Source organism: Schistocerca piceifrons, chromosome 3 (assembly GCF_021461385.2).
Source record: "Schistocerca piceifrons isolate TAMUIC-IGC-003096 chromosome 3, iqSchPice1.1, whole genome shotgun sequence".
NCBI lineage: Eukaryota > Metazoa > Arthropoda > Insecta > Orthoptera > Acrididae > Schistocerca > Schistocerca piceifrons.
The window spans coordinates 346,877,490-346,899,883 of record NC_060140.1 but is presented as its reverse complement, the minus strand read 5'-3'; the positions used below and the strand labels follow the sequence as shown (position 1 = coordinate 346,899,883).

The 22,394-nt window shown below is 39.1% G+C and overlaps 1 protein-coding gene across 2 annotated transcripts in view; it reads left to right on the top strand.

Annotated features, from left to right (window-relative positions):
- LOC124787960 (protein FAM234A) overlaps window positions 1-20,570 on the top strand; it is a 113,726-nt gene extending 93,156 nt beyond the window's left edge. For both annotated transcript variants that reach the window (XM_047254964.1, XM_047254966.1), the window contains 3 exons: window positions 7,353-7,649; window positions 7,742-8,338; window positions 19,820-20,570. In XM_047254964.1, the coding sequence (XP_047110920.1) occupies window positions 7,353-7,649; window positions 7,742-8,338; window positions 19,820-19,977 (1,052 nt within the window). In that variant the 3' untranslated portion in view covers window positions 19,978-20,570. The remainder of the gene's footprint in view (window positions 1-7,352; window positions 7,650-7,741; window positions 8,339-19,819) is intronic.
- The last annotated feature ends 1,824 nt before the right edge of the window (window positions 20,571-22,394 follow it).

Here is a 22,394-nt window from a genome sequence, read left to right as displayed (position 1 = left end):
GACTCTCTCCTAATTTTCTATATCCCTGTTTATTCAATAGGCTTGCAGTTTGTTGACTAGTTTGCTCCCCAATGCTGCTGCATCGCTCTGATACCACTTGCGTTGCGGCGAGTTGTGTATTGCATTGGATGCTACCGTGTGTTTTACAAGTTCATTTATGTGTTTACAACTGGGCCATGTACAAGGCAAAGTGATGTGTTTGGAGTGTTGTCATCCCTAGACATATAAAAGTAAAATTCTGACTTGTTACAACCACTCATCTTATCATTTACACATTTGGCATATAAGAAAAAACACAAACAAAAAATTTTCCTTAACAACTAAGTACATAAATTCTGAAATGTGACTTCCAGCAGCCTAAATCTAATATTAATATACAACATAGAGGGTATACAGATCATCTTTCACACCTCTACCGTCGTAGTACCAGATAAAGCAGGTGTTGATCAACTAGTGCCCCCACTCTTCCCCCCAGCTCACAGAACAAGGGCCTACCATGACCGGTTCGATTTTTCCGGCATCATGGCAACATCAGTTCTAGTATATGGACAGTCAGTGTTTGACCATGCCAATTAGTATCCTGTGAGGCTCTCGACTGAAATTCTCTTTGCCTTTGTGTGTTATTTGGCATATGTGCGTTACTTTGTTGACCAAATTCCACCATCTGTGGATTATTCGACTGTTGTATTGTTTTGTGTTTGCCAAGCAAATGGCTGATTATTGCTTATAGGTTGTGTGTCTGTACATATTGTACAGGCTGGTCATACTCTGCTGGCCCATTGTAGTTGTTTTTGTTAAATTTTTGCCCATTTCTTTTATATCCACCCTTGAATTTACAGCTTTTGCCATTGTCATTGTGATTACCATTACCATATGTCTGTGTGGGTTAAGGATACCATTTGTGTTGTACTATGAATCCATTGTTCACTTGTTGGTCCATAAATCTCTGTGGCACTATCTGTGTATTAACAAGCTTGAGTTGTACTGGTCTCTCTTCATATATCAAATTGATTGAGTCCAGTGTAGGTAGAAAGTATCTGGTATCGTGTTCTGGAATGGTAATGAGCTTTTCCCTAATGTGAGCAGGAAGATGGCTCTTTAAAATTTTCAGCACATCTACTTGAGATACCAGGTTCATCCGGTATATGATTTTATTCAAATATTTTTCAAAATAGCCGCTTAAACTTCCATGTTTGCTATTCACTGGAGCTGGGTTGAATACTTCACATCCGAGATGGCCTCAAAACAATATTTATCCAGAAAGGCTCTCTCAAACTGATCATAGTCATGGCAACGTTCCACCATATTCATAGCCCATAGTAGAATGTCGCCTGTGTGTATCCAACAACAAATCTAATCTGGGCTTCGGTTCAGGTATGAGGTAAACCATTTCAAAATGCTCTGAGAAAGACCACGGGTTTTGTTCTTTTCCCTTCAGAGGTTTTTTTCCCTTCAGAGGAAATTGTCGATGCCTGAGTAATCCCTCATCTGCAAGTAATGTTGACAAGCACACTGTGCTGTCTGTGACAGGCGTGTTTGTGTTCACTTGGGGTGTAGCGCATGGTGGTTGCGCTTGCTTGACAGGTACAGCTGCTGGCAAGTGTTGTTGCATTCTGCAACCTTCGCTATTTTCTGTCAGTGGGCTAGCCACGTATTGTGGGTAACCAAAGTATCTAACTTTTCTAAAAGCGTGGGTTTGGTTTCTGTCAACTTTTGTTTTGGAATGTCAGTAGTATTAGCAATACTGCCTCGAAACCTTTCCTCTGCTTCCTTTAAACTGGAATCTACTGACTTCCTTTCTCTTTTAGAGTTTCTTCTACTGTATCTACATAAATTTTGCACTCTGACACTACCTTGTCAGCAAGGGTGCTGCCCTTATCCAGCACCCCAGCTTCAGCTTTGACAGTTATTTCCTTTACATCTGTACATATCTCATCTCTCTCTGTTTTTTGGCAAATTTTGATCCTAAACTCAATTGGTCCGCTCGTAGACTTTACTTTTGTACTTCTGTAGGTAAGTTTTTGCACACATCTTGCTGACTGCATTCGTCACATTTTTTACCGACACATCCATTTGGGATTGTCTCTCCTGAATTTGGGAATATGCTTCACTGAGGTTTTGTACTCACCTGGCAGTTGTTCCTGTTTATCGTCTATGGATGATACTCTTTCCGTTAAAGTATTCATGTTGCAGGATATCTTGGTAATTATTTCTTGTTTCAGTTGTTTACCTAGCTCTGTGAACCTCCCGGATAGTTTGTCAGCTAATTTAGTGCGTATAGTTTTGCTCACTTTACTGAACTGTTGACTAACATTATTCTTCAGATTGTTAAATACCTGATTTAGCTGTGTTAACTGTTGACCTATACCCTTAAGTTGTGTTCCACTTTCCTGATATTTGTGTTGTTTTGTAAACTGTTGTGTTATTTGTTGCATGAGTTGTATCAAATTGTGTGTCTCACTAGTATTTACATTGCTTTTATTAACAGACCTCACTGTAGGCACCTGCGTGGATGGAGGAGGTGGCCACAGGGTTGGCGGAGTCTCTGGCACATGGTTGGTCACAAGTGGGAGGAGCTGGTCATAGTGCCATGACACCAAGCCATTGGAGGTGTGCATGATGCGCAGTCAGTGGCCTCAGCAGTGATGGAAGATCACTGGTATTCACTTAGGGTGCCAGCCAACCCACGGGTCCTTACAGCAAGCCCAAACCGAACTGCTGCAAGGAGGCCACTCGTGGGTGGCCAGGTGTCAGCCGGAACAGATGAAGCAGTGTACAGGGCTGGCAGCTGTGAAACAGCTTTGCCGGGCTATGGTCACCAGCTGGAGTGAACCTATATGAGTTCAAGGACCTACTGAAGGTTCCTCTGGAGAAGATTGCATGATATATTTCTTAATCCGAGTTTTGCAAGTATGGACCAGCCGCTCCGCCTCACCATTGGACTGAGGTTGAAATGGAGGGGCAGTAACTTGCCGGATGCCACTCTTTATACAAAAATCTTCAAGATTCTAAGAAATAAACTGTGGGCCCTTGTCGGTCACAAGGGTATACCAGAATCCTTCCTAGGAAAAACTATTTACGGCAGCCGTGACAATAGCCACCATGAATTTGGATGGGCAGCGAACAATATAAGGAAATTTTGAGAGACCATCGGTTACTACAAGCCCTAAAGACTTAAGGAATGGATCCACAAAATCAGTGTGAATACGCCCCCTAGGTGGCACCCTGTGGACAGGCTGACACAACACACATGATCTCATTGTCAATACCTGGCCAAAATACATGGCAGCAGGTCAGCAATTTTGTATGAGTAACACCCCTATCGTCCAGGTGGAGAAGGCGCCGGAGATCTCACCGCAATACGGACGGGATCACAACCCTCATCACCAGCTCTTCAGTAGCCAACTAACACACCAGCAAGAATGGAGAGCACAAGAAATCCGATGCGCAGCCCAGTGGCTTATCTGGCCAGCCATGGTGGACAATTTGAATAACCTGATTTAAGACAGGATTGGCCATGACAGCCACCAAAATCTGACAACTAATAATGGGAAAACCATCCTTGGTGTTTTGGGATTTGACATCTAAAAGGAAACACAACAGTTCATCTTGATCAAATATTGAATCAGGACCAATCGGGAATTGAGAAAGAACATCCGCATTAGCATGTTGTACTGTGGGGTGGAAATGAATTTTGTAGTTATAGCTCAACAAAAAAGGAGCCCAGCATTGGAGACGATGGACTGGTTCATCTGGTAGAGATGCTGAATGATGGAAAAGAAGAGCTAGACATCTGTAATCAGGAAAGGAAATTTAGAACCATAGAGGAAAAGATGAAATATTTTGAGTGCATACACAATAGCAAGGGCTTCATTTCCCACTTGTGAGTATCGCTGTTGTGCATGAATCAGGGTTTTATAAGCGTACGCAATAGGGCATTCAGATCTGTCCACATATTTGTGAGTGACAATGGCCCCATGGCCATACTGGGACGCATCTGCGGCCAAGACAAGATCTTGGCCTAGTTGGAAGGTAACCAAGCAATGTGCTGAGTGTAATTTTGGCTTCAACAGTGTAAAAGCACGCTCACAATTGCGTGACCAGTGAAATAATGGAGCATGAAGGGGCTTGAGCCACTGAGGCCACACCAGGAAGAAATTTATGGTAGTACGCAATCTTTCCGAGAAAGGTCTGCATCTTTTGACATCGGCAGGACATGGCAAAGCCGTAATGGCATCACCATGCTGGTGTAAAGGCTCAATGCCTGCACGTGAAGCTTCAAAACTGAGATGATGATAGACAACTGAAAAAAATTGTGATTTGTCCAAGTTACATTTCAACCTGGCAACATCCAGCACCATCGAAGGTTCCACAACTGTTCTATTGAGGAACTGGCGGCTACAATATCATCCAGGTAGTTAACGCACCCCGGCATGGAGGCCAGAGTTTCTCCAGTATTCATTGGAAAATAGAAAGAGTGCAAGCGACGCTGAGTGGCAGGCGCTGGAATTGATATAACCTGAAGGAGGTATTCACTATGAGGGTATGTTTGGAATCATAATCCATAGTCAGTTCCAAGTAGGCTTCAGGCAAGTCTACCTTGAAAAAATATTGGCCCCCAGAAATCCATGCTAAGTGCTCATCCTGATGGAGTAAGGGAAAGTTATCAATAATATACTGTGTATTTACAGACTTTTTAAAATCGCCACAGAGCCAGAGGTTATTGTTATGTTTTGCAAAATTACCAGTGGAGTAGACCATTCACTAAAGGAGATGTGTGACAGTACCCAAGGATGTTAAGCAATCTAATTCTAATTTTACGTGCTTCCATAAACGCTATTAGGATTAATAAATGGAAAGCACTATTAGGATTGGTCAGGCATGAAGAAAACTTGGGCACACCATTCATTTCATTGTGATGTGAGCCTTGACATCGGTAGCACTACCAAAACCTTGCAAAAACAGTGAGGAAAATTCCGAGCAGTATGTGTCCAGTTGTTGGTACAGAATTTGATCCGAAACAAGATGCACTTCATCAGAAATAGAGAATCCAAACATTCTGAAAGTGTGTAACCCAAATAAATTTGCAGTGTTGGCATTATTCACCGTTAGAAATGTCAAAGGCCAAACAATTGCTTTATACAGTAGGGGAGTAGACAACAATCCAAATATGAGTATTTGTTGTTTGTTGTAACTCACCAACCGATGAGAGATAGAGGACAACACTACTGATCCAAGGTCCACATAGTTTTGAGAATTTAACAAAGTCACTGCCACAGCCATGACTACTTGCATTTTTAGCATCTTGTCCATAACATGTACTTCCAACGTATAGTTTGTTTGGTGCTACCATCACTTGGCAAACACTGTTCACATCTGTGTTCACGGCTAATGAATGAGGTTGAGAGTTGCACACAGATGCAATTTGTACCTTTTTGTGCACATGACTTGCTCATGTTGATCAAAACAATATGGGCACAATGATAGAGGAGCACACGGCCACTGTTATGATGCTGATTCTTTTGCTGTTTAGCATTGCATTACCCCATGTGTTGTGGAGGCCATGATTGAGTGGCCACGACATCATCTTCTGCCTGTGGGCTAACTGATGGTGGCTGAGGAGGAGAAGCGGTGGAGGCAACTTCACACCAAGCTTCTATCTGATTTCCTAGATACTTCAGAAGGCTGGGCAATGTTCAAAACTGCTATGAGAGAGGTATTTTTACATTGTAAGGTTGGTTCACGAACTTCTCTATTCGGGGCAAGCGTATTGTAGCATCACTAACCACCGAATCAGCATATGAGTCCTAGTGACCTTCAGTAATAAACACAATGACAGCTAAGCCTGTGGAGTTGTGCTTCCCAAACTCTGTACGATTGTTGTGGTCACTTTTGACAATAGTAGAACTCAGTGTGAGCAGCATTAACATGAGTTCACTTGCACTGATAAGGAGAGACCAAGTGAAGTAGTTCTTCGAAAGAGAGACTGGCAGGTTCCTGAGCAGGAGCTAGCTGACACAAAAGGTGATAAACACAAGGAGAAATCCATGACAGAAAGAAAGCTATACACATGTTAGGGTCAGAGACACCAGAAGCTTGGAACTGTTGTCAAAGGCATTTTTTATATGCAGTATCATCATATGGAGGAAAAATGGGGGCTGTGTCAACGGTGGTGAACCCCTGCATGTCAGTGAAGCTGGCAAATTATTTAGCACTACGGAGAGAACCTTCTGCTGGTTGGTGGGAGCTTGCTGCTGTTCAACAAGGGATTGAATAATTTCATCCACTGGCATGTTGGTCATAGTGAACCTAAAACAAAACATTCTGAACAGAATACCACACTCATTGCCAAAAATATTGTAATGTTGCACAAACACAATATCAGAATTCCCACCAACTAACTTTTATTCCACTTCCGCATGAAAGGATATATAGAGACACTGAATAAAGTAGTAATCAGTACAAAAACTTTTAAACAAGGAGTACACAGTCTAACACTGAAGCATACATTAGTCATGTGAAGATGAGTGGTTGAGGGCCCCATGTGCTGTCTGGGCCGATGCACTGTTTAATTGTGCGTACGCACTGTATGACGTTACAAGATCCTCTTTGGGAAATATTCAGATATTTTGTAGAAAAGCTTGAGTCATTATGATATCACATAGAAGACCAAAAACATCAAATGATTTTAAAATTAACTAACATGTACTAAATATGAGGTGTTAGTTCTTAAATCTCTTGCAAGGAAATGCATTTGCCGATAACAGCCTCATAGTAAATATACTCATTTATTAAACCTGTCACTTAGAACCACCATTCCATCCACAGTGAATATAATGCTCAAAGAAAGAATTACTTTAGTATTGTTACTCAACCTTAGCTTAACACATGTTGCATGAAGTGTGTAATTGTAAAAGTCTTTGATCGTATACTTAATGCTCTGAAGGGTCAGATAGATAAAAACTATTTTAAAACTTTACGCCATAATTTTTTTTGTGTTCATATAGTCACTTTTTGTGGCACTATGACCAGTTAAGTTCAGTATTATAAGTTAAGCAGCCTGAAGTACAACTATATAAATGGTCAGCATGTAGCCATAAAAACTCTTGAAAGATGTAAGACATGTATTATGACTTACTGATGCATTCCAAATTGCAATGAATTAATGAATATATATTTCACATGATAATTAACTAATTGTACCTAGCAAAAAAAAAACTGAAGATTAAATTTTCCACTGGGTTTATAACTGCTTTTCTTTGCCTGTGTGGATTGAAAACAATGGAAAATTGCTGAATATGATTTTTGTGTGTGAGATGTCAGTCTCCCAATGTTTTTACTGTTTTTTGCAGGTAGTACGGTATGGCATCTCAGACATCGGTTCCAGTTTACTGTAGATGACATACAGTTTCCCCTTATCTTACCAGATTTAGACCATGATGGAACTAATGAACTGCTTGCAGCTTGTGCAATTACAGAGAATCACAAAACAAATACTGCAAAGCGAAACCATTTAATACTAATATCAGGAAAGATGGGCCAGTTACTGGGACAGCCACTGATGGTCTCTGACTGTCCTAGAATAACAAATATCATTTTGGAAACAGACTGGAGAATTACTTGTACATGTGAAGAAGAAGCTGGGAAAGGTGAGCATAGTTATTTTTAGTTGAAATTAGGATAAATATAAGCATATGCATAATTACAACTGCTGCTTATGGTTTGTTTTCTCTTCTGACAGATTCTGTGCAGATTATAGCAGTGAATCAACTATATACCAAAATTACTAATCGCACATGGCACATAGATCAGAGCACATACAGAATTCAAAATTTGAAACAGCATGGCCTTCGGAGACCTCCACGGAATACTCATTTGGAAATACATGATATAGGTGACCATCACTTGACAGTGCTAAACAGTGGGAAATGCCCTGGTACATGTCAGACAGAAATAAAAATAGTTTCCAAAGGTCAAAGTAGTATTCTGTACAATTACACTGGCAAGAATATGTATGCTATGATCCCCACTGCACTTGACTTCAAGAGGCAGTCAATAGAAGGCTTTGTTCTTAAATTTTGGTTGTGGAATCATCAAAACAGAGAACTGACTGGCAACCCATTCTCCAGAATTCGTCTCAGAAGAAATGTTCCAGTTACATCAAAGAATCATTATGCTGACAATATAAATGAACATTGGTTGCATGAACAAGTTGTACTGATTACATTTAATAAAACAAGTACACACATTGTCAACACCAGTCAGAGTGAAATATTGCAGCTTTGCAACAACCAGAGTGATAGCTGTCAGCCAGATCATAAGCTACAAGAGGAATCATGTAAGCAAAATAGTCCTTTTATGCACTAACCTTATCTACAATCTACAGAGTATAAATTAATGTAGATGTCCTTTATAAACATGGATAATTTTTTAAAGTATTAATCTAGGTACAGATTTTCAGGTATACTAAAGAGGCATTTGCTATACAGTGTAAAATGAAATGTCTGATAAGCATCCTCTACTATAACTTTATCTTGTACTAAGATAGCCTCTATAATGTAAAATACAGTTCATTGTCTGGTAACTTCATGTAACAAGACCATAGGCTGTCAGAATTACAAGCCTCGCCTTTTAAGTTATACAGACAATCATTAAATGGTATATTTGAGACTTGACATAAGTGTTGTAATATTTTCTATTATTTAAACAGTGGGAACTCAAAAACGTGCCAATTACTTTATTGACAGTGAATATTTAAAGCAATAGTGTTGCGAAAAAATGGAAATTTCAGGTGAAAGTTTGTGTTGGTTGATTTATTGTGATTGTCATGAAGGTCCAACTCTATGACATCTTGAACTGGTTTGTTACACTTACGGTATTATTTACAATTAGTTTGCAGCATTTCATCCTGATCATACTTCTGTCAGCAGTGAATTTTTGTGAAGGGTGACCAAAAGCAGATATTGTGCCAGAAGACATTGATGCTATACACATCATTATTGATGAGGGCTGACATTTAACTTATCTTGAGATAGAGGCATTGTTAGGCATATCTAAAGTTGCTGCACATTAGATTTTAACATCAGATGCTTATTTTGAGCCAAAACTAAGCAACAATCAAAAGTTTTGTGTTCCAAGATGAATCAAAAATAACAAAAGTTATTCATTTGCAAATAACTTACAAGAAAACTATTGCTTGTTTCTTTGGTTAAACTGGACTTGTTATGACTAAATAGTACCAGCAATTTGTTTGCCACAAGTCATCCATGAAATCAGAACAAGCAACCAAAAATCCTGGCTCATCCTTTTCACGAAAGTGCCAGCTGTCACACACAATATCAAACAATTGATTATTTGATGAAGAAAACATTGACTCAGTGTCTCATTACCCATGCATATCTGATTTATTGCTCAGTGACTTCTTTCTGTTTTCTTATCTCAAACAGAAAATTCACGCATAGCAATTTTCATCAATTGGAAAAGCAATTAAATGCTGACAAAAGCATGACCACAGTGAAGTTCTGTAAACTAATTTTAAGTAGTCTTTTCTGTAGGTGATTGATTACCAAGAATTAAACAAAGTGATTTGGGGCATTGTTGTCTAGTTTAACCTTAATAAAAAAAACTGTGACAAATCATACAGTAAAAAATTTCACGTGAAATTTCTATTTTTTCACAACACTTTTTCTTCAAACTCTCATTGTAAGTCAAATATTCATACAGTTTCTGATCATAGATAATGGTTTTGGTCAGTCTTGGTTCATTTTAGGTGTATGTAGTGAATGATCACATTTAAATTACCATAAAGATTTTTTAGCTCTGAATGGTAATACTGTATTTCTTTATTGCTATACAAACATTGTGAAAAATCATGTCACACTGGCACATTTATAATGGCAACATTCATATTACACATTTATAAAACCTTGCAGTTCGGTCTCACTTTCTGTTCGATAGATGTCAATGCCACTGTATATAATTACAACATTTTCTTTTTAACTGGCTTGTTTCTGCAATAATATTTTCTATTACAACGTTTCCCCCCGATGAAACATGGATGTTGCTGTCAGTGGGTTAGCTTGCATGCCTCAGCGATACAGATAGCCATACCATAGGTGCAACCACAATCAAGGGGTATCTGTTGAGAGGCCAAACGGACATGTGATTCCTGAAAAGCAGCAGCAGCCTTTTCAGTAGTTACAGGGGCAATAGTCTGGATGATTGACTGATCTGGCCTTGTAACATCAACCAAAACAGCCTTGCTATGCTGGCACTGTGAACAACTGAAAGCAGGTGGAAATTACAGCCATAATTTTTCCCAAGCGCATGCAGCCTTACTGTGTGGTTAAATGATGATGGCATCCTCTTGAGTAAAATATTCCAGAGGTAAAATGGTCACCCATATGGATCTCCAGGCAGGGTCTACTCAGGATGATGTCGACATCAGAAGAAACATAACCAGCAGTCTACAGATCAGAGTGTGGAATGTTAGAGCCCTTAATCAGGCTGGTAGGTTAGAAAATTTACAAAGGAAAATGGATAGATAGAAGTTAGGTATAGTGGGAATTAGTGAAGCTCAGTGGCAGGAAGAACAGCCCTTTTGGTCAGGTGAGTGCAGGGTTATAAATCTAACATCAAATAGGGGTAATGCAGGAATGAGTTTAATAATGACAAAGAAAATAAGAATGTGGGTAAGATATTACGAACAGAATAGTGGATGCATTATCGTAGCGAAGATAGGCAGGAAGCCCATCCTTCCACAGAAGTACAAGTTTATATGCCAACTAGCTCTGTAGATGATGAAGAGATTGAAGAAATGTATGATGAGATGAAAGAAATTATTGGTATAGTTAAAGAAGACGAAAATTTATTTGTGACAGGGACTGGAATTCAATAGTAGGAAAGGGAAGAGAAGGAAAGATAATTAGTGAATGTGGACTCAGGGATAGGATTGAAAAAGGAAGCTGCCTGGTAGAATTTTGCACAGAGCATAATTTAATCATCACTAAAACTTGGTTTAAGACTCATAAAGAAGGTTGTATACGTGAAAGAGACATGGAGATACCAGAAGATTTCAGATTGATTATAGAATGGTAAGACAGAGACTTAGGAACCAGATTTTAAATTGAAAGCCATTTCCAGGAGCAGATATGGACTCTGACCTCAATTTATTGATTGTGAACTGTAGATTAATACTGAAGAAATTGGAAAAAGGTAGCAGATTAAAGAGATGAGACCTGGATAAGTTGAAAGAACCAGAGGATAGTTGACTAGACAGGGGAAGAAGATGAATGGGTAGCTTTAAAAGATGAAATAGTCATGGCATCAGGGTATCAAATAGGTAAAAAGAGAAGGCCTAATACAAAACCTGGGCTAAAACAAGAGATGTTGAATTTAATTGATGAAAGGAGAAAGTTAAAAAATGCAGCAAATGAAGCAGCCAAAAGGGAATACAAACATTCAGAAAAACAGATTGACTGGAACTTCAAAATGACTAAGTACGATTGGCTAGATAGCAAATGTAAAAGTTTAGAAGCATACGAGGTGTGTTCAAAAAGTAAGGTGACTTTATGTTTTATGAAAAAATATTTATTTATTCATCAATATTTGTGTTGTCCTCTTGAAAGTAATCCCACACACATACAATACACTTCTACCAATGCTCCTTCCAATCCTCGAAGTACTTCTCATAAGCACTTTTTGCTACAGCCTTGAGTACTTCCGGTGATGCAGTTTTTATTTCCTCATTTGTTGAAAATCTTCATCCTTTCATAGGCCTCTTTAGTTTTGGGAACAGGAAAAAGTCGCAGGGTCCAAATCCAGTGAATATGGTGTCTGTGGCATGATTGTCATGTTGTTTTCGGCCAAAAAAATCTCTCGCAAGCAATGATGAATGAGCACGCGCATTTTTCCACAATTCCAGATGTTTTTTTCGTATTGCTTCTCTCAAACAGCACATTACATCAAGGTAATATTCCTTAATGACCATACGACCTTGAGGCAAAAATTCATGATGCACTATGCCACGGTAATTGAAAAAAACAGTGAGCAAAACTTTGACATTTGATCGAACTTGGTGTGCATTTTTCGGTCTTGGCTCTCCGGGATGCTTCCATTGGGATGATTGGGCTTTGGTTTCAACATCATAACCGTAAACCCATGTTTTGTCACCAGGTGTGACCCTTTTGAACAAATCAGGATCATCATTGATGTCATTCAAGGTCATGCAATGGTTGTTCTGCTCAAAATTGAGAAGTTTTGGAACAGACTTCGCTGACACACGTCTCATGCCCAAAACATAAAAAAAAATTGCATGACATGAGCCAACTGATAAGCCAACATCCTCAGAAACTTCTCTTACGGTAATTCAATTATTTTCCAGAAGAATTTTCTTCACAGCTTTGATGTTCTCATCTGTTGTTGATGTGCTGCTGCGTCCAGAGCGAGGTTTGTCATTGGCATCTTCTCGGCCAACTTGGTAGAGCTCATACCACTTGTAATGTTTTTTATTATTTATAGCAGACTCACTGTATGCCACTGTCAACATTTCAATTGTTTTAGAGCACTGTATTCCATTTTTAATTCTTTGCAAGGGTTCAACCCTTGTTCACTAAAGTACGAGCAGCCCTTAGCGGCTCGCCATCTTACTTCTGGCTTAGATCTTTTTTAATATGTGACTTGTAAGTACTGCATCTTTTTCCAGTTAGTACAAACTTTAATTTTATTAATGTATTATATACTTAATATGTTTTAGAATAGTTAGTCTAATTCTGAAGACGACGCTCACAGCAGCGTCGAAACCTGGTCAATTTTGACTTAATATTTGAGACCGAGGGCTTATTTGTTCTAATACAAAAAATAAAGATTGATAACAGAATGTACGTTGCCTGTGCAATTTTAAAAGTCACCTTACTTTTTGAACAGCCCTCATATTTCACCAGGGGATAGATACATACCACCTACAGGAAAATTAAAGATGCCTTTGGGGGAAAGAAGCAGCTGTAAGAATACCAAGAGCTCAGATGGAAAACCAGTCCTAAGCAAAGAATGGAAATCTGAAAGGTGGAAAGAGTATGCAGTGTGTCTATACAAGGGAGATGGGCTTGAAGACAATATTATATGAAGGGAAGTGGTTGTAGATGAAGATGAGGTGGGAGATATGATACTGTGAGAAGAATTTAACAGAGTTCTGAAGGACCTAAGGCGAAACAAGGCCCCGGTAGTAGATGATATTCTGTCAGAGCTACTGACAGCTTTGGGAGGGCCAGCCATGACAAAACTCTTCCATCTGATGTACAAAATGTACAAGACAAGTGAAATAACCTCAGACTTTAAGAAGAATGTAATAATTTCAATTCCAAAGAAAGCAGATGCTGACAGGTGTGAATATTACAGAACTGTGCGTTTAATAATGGAAAAACTGGTAGAAGCTGACCTCAGGGAAAATAAGTTTGGATTCCAGAGAAATTTAGGAACATGCAAGGCAATAATAACCCTATGATTTATCTTAGAAGATAGGTTAAGGAAAGGCAAACCTACATTTGGAGCATTTGTAGTCTCAGAGAAAACTTTTGACACTCTTGACTGGAATACTCTCTTTCAAATTCTGAAGGTGGCAGGGCTAAAATACAGGGAGTGAAAGACTATTTACAATTTGTACAGAAATCAGATGGCAGCTATAAGAGTCAAGGGGCACGAAAGGGAAGCAGTGGTTGGTAAGGGAGTGAGACAGGGATGTAGCCTATTCCCAATGTTATTCAAGCTGTACATTGAACAAGCAGTAAAGGAAATCAAAGAAAAATTTGAAATAGGAATTAAAGTTGAGAGAGAAGAAATAAAAACTGTGATTTTGTCAGAGACAGTAAAGGACTTGGAAGAACAGCTGAACAGAATGGACAGTCTTGAAAGGAAGATATAAGATGAACATCAACAAGAGCAAAATAAGGCTAATGGAATGTAGTCAAATTGAGCTGGAAGGTGCTAGGGAAATTAGATTAGAAATTGAGACACTTAAAGTATTAGATGAATTTGCTGTTTGGGCAGCAAAATAACTGATGATGAACAAAGTAGATAGCATATAAAATGTAGACTAGCAATGGCAAGCAAAGTGTTTTTGAAGAAGAGAATCGAACATAGACTTAAGTATATGGAAGTCATTTCTGAAGCTAATCGTCTGGAGTGTAGCCATGTGTAGAAGTGAAACATGGGATGATAAACAGTTTAGACAAGAAGAGAATAGAAGCTTTTGAAATGTGGTGATACAGAACAATACTGAACTTTAGATGGGTAGATCACATAACTGATTAGGAGGTACTGAACAGACTGGAATTGGAGAGACAAGAAATTTGTGGCACAACTTGACCAAAATAAGGATTCAGTTGATAGGACACACTCTGAGACATCAAGGGGGTCACTAGTTTAGTACTGGAGGGAAGTGGGGGGGGGGGGGGGGGGGGGGAGTTCAGCGGGGTTACAATCACAGATGGAGACTAAGAGATGAATACAGCAAACAGATTCAGAAGGATGTCAGTTGCAGTAGTTATTCGGAAATGAAGCGGCTCACACAGGATACTGTAGCATGGAGAGCTGCGTCAAACCAGTCTTTGGACTCAAGGTTGCAACAACAACATTTAATGTGGCACCAGGTTTAGCTTTTGTAAATACTAAATGCTTTGTCCAGACATTTTCATGGATGGGTACAGATAGGTATTTTCCATTATTGTTGGCGTAAAGTAGGAGCATTTTCTTGCCATCAGAATTTTCTTATTTGAAACTTTTCTTGTTGCACTTTATATCTCCTGTGCTGGTGGTTTCGTCGCAGATTCTTGTACCAGAAGCTGACTTAATGATTATCACTGGAGCTATACTTGAAGCTATGGTTCCTTATACATTTTATTTGGCACATGCCGTGTTTTCCGAAAAGAATGACCATTAACAACTATGCTGTTTTGGGTTAGGCAGTGTTTATGATAGGTTCTACCAAATTCTTTCCAACTCTTTATATTTTGTCACAAGTTCTTGATATTTGAAGTTGATTGTCACTATATTTTCTGTTAAGCACTTATTTTTCTTTTTGGCTGTGGTGTGTTCCTTATTTAATTTTTCACAGCACTCATACACCCAAGGATGATCAGGGATGGTGGAGAGGCATTAAAGGAAGTGGTTCATGTCCTTGATGCAAGAAATTAGGCTCCAAATGATGGGTTGGAGGTGTTGGTCAGCTAAAGTTGAAATGTTTTCCATGGGAGTATAGTAACCCAATACAATTAGGTGCCACTTGTGTGGTGTTCCATAAGCACCATGTTGTGTGGTTTTCTGTATATTTGTACCCTGCCATCAGCATGTACAAATGTGCACCACTACTCATGGGTCCAGACTACATTTGACTATGAGGAATAACAGCTTCTGTATCCCCATAATGAGTAAGCATTTCTAATACTGTTTTGTTATCCAACATTGAAATGGTAAGTGATTTGCGGAACTGTTGTCCCTCTGTTCTTTGTTACAAGCAGTGACTGTCAGTGGTGCCTGTTGTCATAACGTGTTGACCATGGTAATTTACTTTGGCAGAGATTGCTTTCCCTTCATTGTAATAATCTAATAATCGTATGAGGGTAAGTCAATTATTATCTGCATAGTAGTTATAAAATTTTATTGTAATCAAATAGGAAACTTAAAAGAACATCATTTTTCAACATAGTCTCCTTGCATTTCGACATACTTGGTCCATCGTTGTACAAGCTTCCTGATGCCCTCATAAAAGAAGGTTCTCAGTTGAGCTGCTAGCCAGGAATGCACTACTTCTTTCACTGCTTCGTCCAAGGCAAATCGACAGCCCTTTAATGCCAGTCTAAGTGCACCAGACAAGTGATAGTCAGAAGGGGCAAGATCAGGACTATATGGAGGATGATCCGGTACTTCAAATTTGAGTTATTGGAGTGTTTCAGCAGTGTGGGCAGCAGTATGCAAACGGGCATTGTCATGCATCAACACAACACCTTTTGACAGCAATCCTCGGTGTTTGCTTCGAATTGCAGGCTTTAGCCTGGCAGTAAGCATCTCACTGTAACATACACTGTTCATTGTTGTGCCCCTTTCCCCATAGTGTTCCAGTACTGGACCTTGTGTGTCCCAAAAAACCATAAGCATCAGTTTTCCTGCAGATGGTTGGGTCTTGAACTTTTTCTTGCACAGCAAATTTGGATGTTTCCATTCCATACTCTGCCGTTTACTCTGTGGTTCGTAATGATGGATCCATGTTTCATCACCAGTAATGATTCTGTCTAAGAAGTTGACCTCTTCCTTACCATAGTGATCCAAATGTTTTTTGCAAATGTCCAAGCGTGTTTGTTTATGCAACTATGTGATACGCCTTCTGACCACAAAAAACAGATCATTGAATGTTGCTCATCTTTGGTGCAAATAGACAGCAGAGCAGCCATAATCAACAGCACAGCAATGATGACAAAACTAATCCAGCAGCTTGAAAATTGCAAAGATATAACAACAAATAGACGAAGCATGTGTCATCAACATAAAATGACAGTACTACCAAAATAAACAAAAATTTAACTAAATTGCGAATAATAATTGACTTACCATTATATTACTTTGTTGATGTTGTGGCATGTGAAAACACCAGTGCATACACAGCCTCAGAAGATGAAGTGTCCCATATGTTGAGCATTCACTATCTGTCTTGCCCATCCTGCTCTCCACTATGATGCCAGTGGCTGGTACAACATTTGGATTGTGTGACATGCTAAGTATTCCATTCACCAAGATGACTATTTTGCCCCCTCTGTCATATCAGCTATTCCAGTGCAAATATCAATGACTGTACACCATACAGTTAACCAATATTTTTAATTAAATTAATATGGTACTGGAAAATCCCGACTTGAATATAAATAATGGAAGAAGTGAAAAGAAAAATTAGAGCTTAACATCCCATTGACAGTGAGGTCATTAGAAACAAAGCATGACCTCAGTTTCCAAAAGATGGGAAATGAAATCAGCTGTGCACTTTCAAAAAGGATGATTCAGGGAAATCATGGATAACCTAAACGTGAGTGATTGGACAGGGATTTGAACCGTCATCCTCCCAAATAAAAATCCAGTGTGCTATCCACTGTGCTGCCCCACTTGGTGGGAAAAAGTGAAGATAATCGCTCACCAAGTAGTTAGCGCATTGGACAATTGATAGCTTCATAGGCTAAAAATGTTTGATGTTGTTGCTATACTTTTGGAAAATATTCTTTCTCAGACTTAAACAACAACATATGCACATACACACCAATGGCTTCATTGTCCAGATACTACACTGTGTTGAAGCGGCAGCCTGACCTGGGCCAGGAGGTGGGTCTGATAGAGTGGATGAGAGGAAATGGGAGGAGGAGGGGGAAGTGTGGAGGTGGGAGGGAAAGAAAGCCTGATACCTAGGAAGAAGAGAGACCAAGAGCATGGAGTAGGCATATGGGACCAGTTTCAGTTAAAATATTCATGAGTGACACACAGTGAAGTGGAGAAGCAGGTTGGGAGTAGAGAGAGGGAGAAAAGAGCAGAAGGAAGACTGCAAGAGGTCAGCGTGGTGTACTTTAATGTAATGAAGTGGGATGCATAAGGACAGGGACAGAGATGGGCATGGAGAGGAGCTAGCAAATATTGAAGTTATGACGACTGCTGGTTCGAAGGATGTGTCACAGTAATAATTCCCATATACATAATTCAGAGAACCAGATGGCATGGGCTATGGAGCTTCCATCATCACCTCCCACCGTTCCCACCATATTACCACTTACCTGTATGCTTGTCAGTGTTGAAGAACCTTCCTCTTCAATAACAAGCCGTTCCTCTTATTCCTTTGTGCCCTTGCTTTCCTAACATCTTACAAACTCCAAACCCACTACCTCATTCATTATACACCAGACCATCTATATCTTTATTCACAATGTCTTCTCCTATGATAGAAAGATATTCAAAGTCGCTCACAGTACAATTGTGGCACCATCATATCCTATCCAGTTAATTGATCGTCCAGAGAAAATCTTCATAGCTACCTAAGCTCCCATGCCCCTTTTTCTGGTTCAGATTCATTGAAGATATCTTCAGGAAATGGACTCGGAGCCAAGATACAATCTTTTCTTACCTACTTTTCCTAACCTACCTACTGGCCCAACACATTTAATTTATTTTTCTTTGAATGATTTCTCAGCTGTGGCATCAATACTGATTTCAGAGCCTCATTTTACCACTGCTATATACTTCATTATTCAGTCAAATTTCTGGGTGATGTGACTAACTCCAAATGAGATGTCTCTGACAAAGAGACAGATGACCTTTCTGTTTAGTCCCTTAACCTTCAGCCAAGTTTCCTATCCATTTTATCTGATCCTCTTTTTCTCAGCGTACCACATTCCTGAACATTGATCTCCACCTCTCCTGTGACTCCGTAAGAATGTGCATATAAAGCTCACCAACCATTGAGAGGACCTCCACTTAAATAGTTACTAGCCTTTGTACACTAAAAAATATGTTACATATAATAGACACCTGTGGACAGCACACTTTTAGTAATGAATGATCTCTTGCCCATTTTGCTGACGGTCTTACGAAGGTCTTCACAGACAAGCGCTATCCTCCAAACCTAGTCCACAAACATATACCCCATGACATAACCACAGATGCCCTTAATTCTCCAAGCACACCTTTGTTCCCCTCTCACCTGCCCCCCCACCCCATACCAACTGGAAAGGACCACCTATCTAATTACTTAATATCACCATAAGACTGGAACTACTCACCCATATCCTCTACCTTCCATTGTGCCCTGAAATGAGGATTATCCTTCCCAAAACCTGTGCAGCCTCTCCCAAGATGGTATTCTGCCACCCACTCAACCTATGAAATATCCTAGTCCATCCTTATGCCAAACCTATTCCCATATTTCACATACCTGGGGAACACCCCGGTACAAGACCTATGCTTTGCAGCCACCGAGTATATATTATTCCAGTCCCATCAGAGGCATATTCTACCCTCCCGTGAAAACAGTCATGTCACTTACCAATTGTCCTGTAACTTCTCCACAGACTTTTTGTGAACATCATCATCAGTCACCTGTCCCCCTAAATAATGGCTACTGCCAAACTCTGCATAACAGCAGAGTCTATCACCTAGTGGCAGAAAATACTGATGAAAACAACATTTTGAACCTGAATGGTTACTTCATGACCCTGCTACCTTGATCCTTTGATCACAAAATACCCCTGACCCCAAGTATTGATATCTTCTGTCCCACATCCACCTCCACTCTTGTCCTTGCGTCTTCTCACTTAATTGCATTAATTAACAGCTCATAGTGCAGTCTGCCAGCTTCTCTGGTGTACATAGGTGGGAATTGTCCTTTGCCCCACACTGACCTCCACTCCAGTCATTATGCTTTTTCACTTCATTTCATTAATCAGCAGATGATAGCCCAGTCTCTCTATTCCTCTGTTCTATATCCCTCCTTTCTCAATCCACCTCCCACTTGATCAAGTGCCACACGCGACTTCCGTTGCTGGTGCCAGGATGGACTCACTGATGCCACCCTTGTTGCCTCTCCCTCCCAGCTGTCAGTCTGTCTTATTTTCACTCCGCCCCATCGTTTTGCGCCATTCACCCATTCCATTATATGTAGGTTGCAATATTGCCAATTACTTACGTTCTCTCTCTCTCTCATTGTCTTTCTTTTTCTTTTTTCCCCCCAAACTGTGTGGGTGGTTTTCATAATTTCATAGTGTAGCGTTTACTGATGGCATATTCTTTCTCTTTTCAGTGTTGGTTGCTGATCTGGATGGTGATGGTTCCCACGAGCTGATATCATATCTTTCAACATTCAGTGATGGGCAGTCTCCAGGAAATCTCCAATCTCACATTCGTGTAATACGACTTGAAGCTGAATTGCCAAAGCTATATGAAGAAGTTGTGCATTAGCACCACTAGCACTGGATGCAGTAGGGTTAATTTTTCAGTTATAAATGTGTTGTTTGTGATTTAACACACAAAATAATGAAATGGTGTGTTTACACTTGAGTGGAGAAATGTGAATTTTTATGTGTGGGCTACTAGCTACCATCTTATAATTGCAAATGTTTTACACAGGTCATGCATTTGCTTGACATGTCATTCATTATCAGTATGTTTGAAAATTTGAAGAGAAAGGATATCCATTGTGTGTTTTGTTTTCATTACTTTATTGGAGAGTGATCATGCACACTATGTAGTGCAACGAAAGTAAAGAACTATAATAATAATAATAATAATTTTTATTATTGTTATTTTCCACTAGTCACTGATTTTATGGCAGCTCTTGATCTTTAAAAGATGTACAAACATTGAATAGTTTCTTCATTCATTCTAATATGTGTTTTTAATTTATTATTTTATTTAGGTAATGTACCATGTGTATCTATGTATGCAGTTCAAGCAGCCAATGCAACAGTCCCAAATATGATAACTAGTTTTGTATTCTGTCCCCTCTTTTGATAATATTTCATTTTCAGCACTGTAGAATCTGTCTGCAAAAAAAAAAAAATAAATAAATAAATAAATAAATAAAAAATAAAATGAAAGTCATTACATTAAAAGCTTTCCTTCGAAGTTAATGGATTTTATAATATAATTTGATTCTGAACAGCAAAAAAAAAATTGATCAATTGGGTAACTTTTTGCTTAAAGAATAGAAATTTGCGGCAGGGTACATTACAGAACATCATTAAATAAGGTGTTACAGTTCCTGGGTAACCAGGTAAGTTTTATATCCTCGGTATTATATTAGCAATAATGTTATATGTAGGTTGCATTGTTGCCAACTGGAAATCTTTATTGTATGCTACAGTCCGGTATAACATATTATACATTCAGTCTGATTGCTAACACTGTGTCACCTTATTTCTGGATAATCATTGCCTTATTGCGTATCTTTCTCATGTCTGATAGAGGTATCACACACATACACACAATACACAAACCTCAAGATAAAAACTTACTACAACATTTAGAAGGCACAACAACATAGTTTTTCACAGTGATGTTTGTGGATAACTGCTTTATGGATTTGTTCCCACTTGAGGTTTGTATGTACTTTCTGTCATCATCATCCATAGACCATATGGTACTTCATTTAGTTGGCTAAATGGTGTCATGAAGGCATCATGAACTTACAGAACTTCTGTATGCTATCCGAGAGTATGTCAAGGTTTATAATGGAGGAGCATTGGTAGTGATGCTGATTTTGTTAGAGAATTGATAACGTAGCTTATTTCTCTATAGCACTTCAACATAAAGTACTAATTTCCATGCACCACTGTGGGTGTAGTAACTGTCCTGGTTAAAGTAAGTAATGCACTTTCTGAAGTTAACAGCTTCTTTGGTGACAGAATCCTCATAGGTAGATATACGGGATAAGATTTCTATTTCATCAAACATAATCATTTGTTTGTTTATAGGCCTGAGTTCGGCAGTAACTGGTAACACAATATTTAATGTGGCATCAGTGCTCTTCACAGTGTTTTAATTATCTTGAAATTACATACAAATCTAAATTGGCAAGAAATCAGTGAAGCATTTATCCAAGAATGTCACCATCCAGAACTTTGTTTTCATATAATTTTCCTCTACCTGGAGAACATCACAGGTAACATATGTCATAGAGAAGCTATGCATGAAAGGGTCATAAGTGTGGAGCAATTTTACATTCTTACAGATTTGTAGATATACTAAAGTAGTGCCAGAGTTTGCTGTGGTTTGCTGGAGTTAACAAGATTTTATGGATAATTGGCCTAGCAGTTGTTAACGAAAGAATACGGTATGCATAATGTACTAGATGTTACTGCTCACAGTTTGTATAGTTTCCATCTCTTTCTATCTACAACCTGCGTACCTTTCAACTGGGATTGGGTTGAAATGACCACAACAGTCCATCAAAAAGCTGATATTATTAAAACTATGATACAAGTAAATAAATTTGAGTACTTTGCACAGAATAAGTGCAGGTATACATCATGGGATACCACACTCAGTCATCAACTTATCAAAGAAGAATCATGACAAAGAAACCATCTCAGTGCTCAACAGAGGTGTGAGCGTCATTTGTATGCCACGTACACTATCTACTGTAAATATCATTAGTGCATTGAAACAGGTAGTACGGCATCTCTTACAAAACAACACAGATGAGGTACGGCTCACTACAAGTCACTAGCAACAGCTAAGCGTTCAAAGTCAAATATGAATAGAGCAGAGACATAAAGTCTCTGTGCTTTGCGAAGAGACAAAGATCTAACTGTACTGTTCACTTATTAGGGAAATGATCATCCTGAGTAGTGCAGCATATGAGGTGCATTCAATAA